Source organism: Monopterus albus, unplaced genomic scaffold (assembly GCF_001952655.1).
Source record: "Monopterus albus unplaced genomic scaffold, M_albus_1.0 scaffold315.1, whole genome shotgun sequence".
Classification (NCBI taxonomy): domain Eukaryota; kingdom Metazoa; phylum Chordata; class Actinopteri; order Synbranchiformes; family Synbranchidae; genus Monopterus; species Monopterus albus.
Window position 1 is genome coordinate 125,696 of NW_018128195.1, and position 8,099 is coordinate 133,794.

General features: G+C 41.9%; 1 protein-coding gene across 3 annotated transcripts in view; it reads left to right on the plus strand.

The window, feature by feature from the left end:
- Window positions 1-8,099, plus strand: part of tmtc1 (transmembrane O-mannosyltransferase targeting cadherins 1) — a 166,758-nt gene that overhangs the window by 35,002 nt on the left and 123,657 nt on the right. For all 3 annotated transcript variants that reach the window (XM_020623887.1, XM_020623889.1, XM_020623888.1), the window contains exon 4: window positions 3,915-4,091. In XM_020623887.1, the coding sequence (XP_020479543.1) occupies window positions 3,915-4,091 (177 nt within the window). The remainder of the gene's footprint in view (window positions 1-3,914; window positions 4,092-8,099) is intronic.

Genomic DNA, 8,099 nt, shown 5'->3' on the forward strand with positions numbered 1-8,099 from the left:
GATTGATTGCTTCTGTGGACAGGTCTCTTTTATACAGGTAACGAGCTGAGAGGGCTCCCAATGTCAGCTCGTTACCTGTATAAAATACACCTGGGAGCCAGAGATCTTGCTGACTGATAGGGGATCAAATACTTATTTCATTCATGAAAATGCAAATTACTTTTAACTTTTTTTTTTGTAATGCATTTTTCTGGATTTTTTTGTTATTGTTGTGTCTCTCACTGTTCACATAAACCTACCATTGACATTGTAGACTGATCATTTCTTTGTTAGTGGGCAAACTTACAAAATCAGCTGGAGTTCAAATAATTTTTTCCCTGACTGTAGTTATTTTAGATATACAAGACTTTGAAAGTAAAAATAAAGTTGAAAAAAAGCAAAAACATAATAATCATTTATTATAATCAGTGGTGAAATTACATATCGTTCCTTTAACACTTAAGTGGTTGTGAATTACATGATCCTTGATTTACTTGATTTAGTGGCCAAATGGATCCACACATGACTCAAGTGACAGTGAAAGTGGACTGAAACTTTGAAAATAATTGTTCCCCCGAATACACATCTTTATTATAGAGAATTAGAAAAAAATAATGCTAATAAAAATGATTTCACACAGGTGAGTCACATTCTACATTAAATGTCCAGCCTATTATAGAAAGAGAATTGTTATAAACCATATCACTACAATGTATAATGAACATTATTTTCCATTACCAGCTTCTTGTCTGTACACCTAAAACCTTAACTTGACAAGTGGTGCTGATATTGGCATTTCTGTTTCCCACTGTCTAAAACTACAAACTCCAACTGTCAGAAAAACTACAAAATGTCATTATGTTGTTGCCTTTATAGTTCTGCCATAAAAAGTGACATCACACTTGACAATGACTACATATATTAAATGTTGTATTTCAGATCAATCCTTGCCATGATTCAAGATTTTTATTTCCCATGTATGCATAAACAGACAGTCTAGACATATAGGAATTCTTGTGCAGCTCTCCTTTGGAGTCAGCTAAGGAGTCAAAAGCCAGAAAGAACACTTGGTCTTAAAATAAAAAAGCTGCATAAAGGCAACAAAGTATTAAAACTGCAATACACAAAAATAGGGTAATGGTATTTCCCACAGTGAACTTCAAACATTGCACTTAGTAATTCACATGGTGCAGTTGGATATGTCATTATGCTCGGTGAGGTAGTGAGGGGTTATTGCACATATATTCTCACATTTTTGTATTTGCCATCAGTCTTACTGCAGCAGGGAAAAAGCTGTTGTAAAGTCTTGTTCTGTGTGTGATGATACTGTCCGCCCTGCTGTGCCTGAGGCTGTAGTTTCTGTGTCTGAGCAGAGAATGAGCTGGGTGGCCTGGATCCCTGATTATATTCTCTGCCCTTTTACGACAGCGCTGTGTGTATAGTGTGTCCATAGCAGGCAGTTCAGTCCCAGTGATCCTCTCTGCAGTCTTTATGACCCTTTGAAGAGCCTTCCTCTCTGCCTGTGTGGTGTTACCATACCAGACTGTGATGCCAGTAGTGAGGATGCTCTCTACCAGTCCTCTATAAGCCTGGGTGAGAGGGTGACGGTTCAGCTCAGATTTTCTGAGCCGCCTGATGAAGTATAGCCACTGCTGGGCTTTCTTCACTGTGGCAGCTGTGTTCAGTGACCAGCTCAGGTCAGATGTCACCTGAAGGCCCAGGAACTTGTGGCTGTCAGCCCTCTCCACCTCGGACCCTTTGATGGTCAGAGGCAGCAGAGGGGAGGGGTTCTTCCTCCAGTGGTGTTGAATGCAGAACTGTAATCCAGGAAGAGCATCCCAGCATACGTACTGCTGTTATCCAGGTGTTTCTGGGTATGGAATAAAGCCAGAGCTGTCGCATCGTCCACTGATCTGTTGGGGCGGTAGGCAAAGTGGAGGGGATCTACAGTGTCCGGGACCATGTGGTTAATGTGTGTGAGGACCAGTTTCTTTAAGCACTTCATGGCGACTGATGTGAGCGCCACTGGCCTGAAGTCATTCAGACTGGATGTGTCTGATGTCTTAGGGATCTGTATGATAATGGACTTTTTGAAAATGCCAGGAACTCCTGCTTGGGTTAAGGACACACCGTTCTAGCTGGTGCGCACCAGCTGATGTAATCACTCAGTCTCTGCACATTCATGGATGTCATCTGTGGCCCCTTTGAAGATGCTCCAGTCTGTGGCCTCTAGACAGCCCTGCAGGCTGGCCCGTCGGTCGGTGTTAACAGTTCTCACTGAGACTTGAGTCATTTGGTGTAAGCAGGTTTGAGCCAGATTGCTAGGTGGTCAGATCTACCAAAATGAGGCTTAGATTCAGCTGAGAAAGTGTTTCTAATGTTACTGTAACATTGGTCCAGTGTTTTGTTTCCTCTAGTAGGAAAGGTTACAAACTGATACAGTTTAGGCATGCTTTTCCTGAGATTGCAGTGGTTAAAATCTCCCAGAATAATAAAAGCAGCATCAGAACATGTGTTTTCATGCTCATTAATCATTGTGTACAGTTCCCTTAGTGCAGCTTCCTCTTTGCCTGAGGGAGGGGCACACACTATACTCACAACAATACATTGCAGCTCTCTAGGTAAATAAAATGGCCTGTGCTTTAGTGTTAAATATTGCACATCTTCAGAAGAGAATTTAGAGAGCATCTTAGTCTGTGCACCAGGACTGTCTGACAAAGGCGGCTGTTCCTCCTCTGCGGGGCTTGCTGCTTTCAGTGGTGCTGTGATCCTGTCTGAACACAGAGTAACCATCCAGTTATACCCTCATTGGGAGTCTCTTTTCCCAGCCATGTTTCACAAAAACACAGCAGGGAGCAGTCCTGTATGTCCCTCTGCGAGGTAATCCGAGCATGAAGTTCATCCAGTTTATTATCCAGAGACTGGACATTTGCGAACAGTATAGCGGGGAAGGCTAGCCTGCCGCTTCTAACCAAGCGCCGGAGCCCCTGTTCGACTCCCCCACGTCTACCATGTCTCCGCTTTGGTTTGTTGTTATTGGAAGAGCTCCCTGCCAGGGGTTGTAGCCTGGCATCGTGTTGACATAGCATATTAACTCTGGGTGAGAGTCCAACGTGCTCGGGTCAAAATCTCTCTTAGTAGTAACAAAGCCGCCTGGTCATAAATAAAGTTTGCAATCTTAACTGTTGCTTTAACACGGCACAAATAAGCAAAAAAGAGACAAAAGAGAAACAACCTGACTCTGAGTGAACTGCAGTGTCGCACACCGAGGAGCGCCGTCTTGACAGCCATGTTGATGTCAATATTATTATGGTAATGTGTTACTAGTAACGCAATATGGCCCAGCACACTTCATGAGTGAGCCTCACTTAAATCGGAGCACTGGAATTCCAGTGGGTCTGGTAGTTCATTGTAAATAATTAATTGTCAGTTTACATAACAAATTGTAACCCTAATCATGTAGCTTTCAAATGTCACATCAAAGAGCTATCATGTCTTTTTATTTCTGAAAAATGCTAATCGGCAGTCTACACAGCCTACCTGTAGACGCGTTTGTATCCAGGATTAAGTCATTTACACCTCATGAACATTTCCATTGTGTCTTCGACATAAAAGCCTAGTCCAATTGATTTTTTTGACAGATAAGAAATGTCGCAATCAAATGTTCATATTCAGGGATTAGTCAAAGGAAGCACAACGGAAGTGTTCATGCAGTGTAAGTGACCTAATCCTTGATACAAATGTGTCTACAGGTAGGCTGTAGGCACATTTTTATCATTTTACCTGTACTACAAAGTAAACTTTATACTATTCTGTATGTGGATGCAATATGCTACTATAGAACAAATAACTATGTGACCTGCCATCTATGAAACCAATCTATAATCTTCTGCCATTATAAAATACCTTTGTTCTCCCTCTCTTCTGTCTTTCAGGAGCGTGGCAGTTTGTGTCTGCAAGGACTCTCTGCCCTCCACGGTTTCTGTGTGGTCTCTGCTCATTAGTTTGTTCCTCGGTACCTGTGCCATGCTGGTCAAGGAGACGGGCATCACCGTATTTGGAGTGTGTGTTCTCTATGACGCCCTCGTGCTCTGCCGCAAGCCTCTCATCTAGTAAGTACACAAGGTTTTGTTTGTGTGTTTTTTTTTTCTTATTTTGATTTATGGTCTGCCTAGAGTACCAACAGTTTTTCAGCACTGTTTCATAGCTAAACTCATTTACACCAGAGAGCTACCCACTGCAGCTATAGACAGTTTGTTTTGGAGACGGTGTGTTTTTCCTAAACCTGTGTGCACAAACTGCTGGGATATGGAAGACTGTTGGTTTTTAAAGAGGTGGTAAGATGGAAAAATAAAAGTTGGAACTGGATCAGGTTGATGGCCAGGGTCCTTCTCTGTGGTCAAGTTACTAAACTCTGTCTCTGCTGTGTTTTTGATTCTTCCGCCTCGAGAGCAAAAGTCTGCTTGGTGTGACGTCACACCCAGGGCTGCAACGATTAGTTGACGTAATCCAACTGTGCAGATTATAAAAATTCATTGATGTGGAGCTTTAGTGTTGACACGCCGTTATATAAAACCACATAAATGTTCATTTGTAACTGCAATGCACTACAGGAAGTGCTGGGGACAGTATCGCTTCCATTATCTGCCATGACTGCATTGTGTACTAATGAAGACGAACATGTGTCACGTAGCTGTGTGAGATGGCTGGGTCAGCGACTGGGTGACTATGTCAGTAAGGTTGATCAAAACATTTGTAAAGTGGCAGAAATGGTGGATAGTATTGTGCATGGTTACAGCAGAGAAAAGTGGATGACCAGTCATCTGAAGTTTGGGACACTTGTTTGTACAGTCATAAAGAAGACTGTCCAGTGCCAACTATGCAAAAAGTATCTGTCTTGGCAGGGGAGCATGAGCATGAGGCTAATGCATTAGCACCTAAAGAAAATTCATGGGGTTACAGAAGAAGGAGAGTCTGGAGCTAAGTAAGGTCTTTATTTTTGTTAATAATATAAGAACTTGTGCAACTAAAATGTACCTGATTTTAGGTAACGTGGTTACGTTATATCATATATTATGATGCTGGTTATAGGTTGTAGCTTTTTTCTAGTGTTACGTTTGTGCAAAATGTTTAATCTACCTCAGCTTTTACCATAATGCACACTACTTTGCAAGTCAAATGCTTGCAAGAACACGTTTACTAAATCTGCAATGGTTCAGAGTTACCCCACTAGAAAATCAGCAAGTGTTTAAGTGCTCTCTGGTTGATGTTTGGGCCCTTTATTGTATGTATTTTTTTAGTGCACAAGCTTATGTAACTTCTAATACATATGAGAGTAAAAATCAACTTGAAGTCTGCAATTTTGCAGATTTTCCCAAGGAAATGTACCGCAGTGCAGAACTTTGTGATGTTAAAACAGCATTTACATTAGCATTCCAGTAATGCATTTTTTTGCCAGTGATCTTATCAGTGACATCTTTGGAATGTTTGCTTTAGTGTCTTTGATGTAACCAGTTCAGTATTTGCAGTATTTGTGTTAGACAGGCTATAATTTTCAGACGCTTCTTAGCAAAAAGAAAAGTAAGGCAGGCAACATTCAGTATTTTGATGAGACAGGATGGTGGACAGTGGGCAATGTCTTCTGGAAACAGCAGCAGAGATCTAACAATGTCACAGACTCATTGGTGGATGCTTTCCTCATGTGCAGATACTAAAAATACTGATACTGAAATTGACTCTGTGTGTGTGTCTGTGTGGCTTTAAACAGATGCCATTATCCACGTCCCACTTTTTATTAGCTTGCTGTGCTGTGCTGCTGCTCCATCCCCTGTTCAGTCCTTTTAAAGGAAGCCTGCAGATAATGGAGGACAGATGCCTGGAGAGCAGTGAGCTCCAGATAAAACATACTGTTTGAGCAGAGGCCAGCTGTGCTATTTCGTTTTTGTTTTAATGAACCATACCAGTGTTTTGTATGTTTTACCCCATTAACTACATATCACATATTTTACATTAGTGCTGACTGTTTTCCAAAGTACACCATTGGTTTTTAGATTAATTTCTTAGCTTCCAGGCAGCCTTTAGCTTAAGTTCATTACAGTATATCAGGAAAATCCACTTGCAGAAACCTGAAGGTACAGAGAGAGAATAAATCATGTCAGAGTCAAAGTTACAGTTGCTACACACTAGGATTTGTACAGTCTGTTCTAGGGATCCACCGATATGATACTAATATTGGGTATCGGGTTTGATACCACCCTCTAATACTTGTACTCATACTCGTAAAAGTTGTCCGACACTACACACGATAACACTTTACTGCAGCATTACATTAACATCACATTGGTTGAGTTGCTCTCGGCGGTAGAGAACACATTTCAATAGCTTGTGGGCTTTTTAAAATAAGTGATGATGACAAAAGTAAAGCCGATTGTTTGCTGTTATTATTATTTGCTCTGCTGTGTGTCTGTGAACGGCCCTCCCTTCCTGTCTCATACAGACATAGTGTTGCATTTTACACACAGGCACAATGTCACATTTTACAGAGATGTCAGTAATCAATATATGCAACAAAACTAACAGTAATGGAGAGAATGATTAATCAAACACTTGTTGAACAAGCAGAATACAACATATTTGCAGAAATGCCTGGTCCCGTTCACCCATTAAACCCACACAGTGCTCGTTATGCTGATTATAGTGAATTGTTGAGAACAAGAAAAAACAAACGCTCATTTTATGTAGTTAAGAGTGGAGTCTAATGAGCTCTGTGTATGAAAATGAGTTGAATCATTGTGGACGTGGAGGCTGAGACCAGCAGCTCCTCTACAGCAGAGCAGGTGTGTGTCCAGTAGAGAGGACAGGATGAAGCAACAGACAGAAGCCAGTTCAAAGTAAGAACATGTAACTTCATTAAATTATACAGTTAATTTGCTGACTGTAATATTGTGTGCTCCCAATCTTGTTGTTCTGGAAGGGGGTTGTGAAATAATTTCATCCTAACAGAGGGTCATGCTCCAACAAAGGCCAAAAATCACTGTATTTCAGTATGTTGTGTAGTAGGCTACAGACATTCAGTCAGTTGCACATTATATTCAGTATGAATGGTGGCAGTGCTGTGTTTATCAGAAGTTTTCACATTTACACAGACTCCAGTTGTATTTTATTTAATCACAATCACAAGGTAAATCTAATGAATATAAAAATGTCATTTTTGTAGTAGAAACACTGCATTATTATTACTTTAAGTGCTCGTATCGATGCGTACTCAGATGTAAGGACTTGTACTTGGTCTGAAAAAAGGTGGTATTGGTGCATTCCTAATCTGTTTAGTTACAGTAAGTTGAAAAAACTTAGAAAAATCAACCGGACTAGGTTTTTAGGTCAAAGACATTTCACCTCTCGTCCAAGAGGCTTCATCAGTTCTGCCCAAATGGCAATGAATCGGAGATATTTATCCCCATCGGTGGTGTCTCATCCTGGTCAAGCTGCAGGTATTTGACTTTCGTTGCGAAGTCCTGGGAGTTAATTATGTGGTTTTCTGTGTTTAGTTACAGTTAGTTAGGACTTCAGCCAACAGTATCACGAACATCGGCACCCCACAGGGATGTGTCCTCAGTCCCATACCCCCCTGTTCACCCATGACTGTGTTGCCTCCCACAAGGACAACATCATCCTAAAGTTTGCAGTCACATCACTGGCGGGGACGAAGCAGCCTACAGGAGGGAGGTGGCTGGTCTGGTGTCATGGTGCAAGGACAATAATCTCAGCCTCAACACGGACAAGACGAAGGAGATGATAGTGGACATGAGGAAGGAGAGGAGATCTCATCAGCCACTGTTCATCTGGGGGCTCGAAGTGGAGAGGGTGAGCAGCTTCAAATACCTGGGCGTCCACATCAGTGAGGACCTCACCTGGACACATAACACCACACAGCTGGTCAAGAAGGCCCAACGGCGGCTGTACTTCCTGAGGAGGCTGAGGAGGTTTGGCATGTCGCCTAGGATCCTCGGCAACTTCTACAGCTGCATCATTGAGAGCATCTTGACCAGCTGCATCACTGTCTGGTATGGCAGCACTACTGCTATGGACCGCAAGTGCCTGCAGAGAGTGGTAAAGACTGC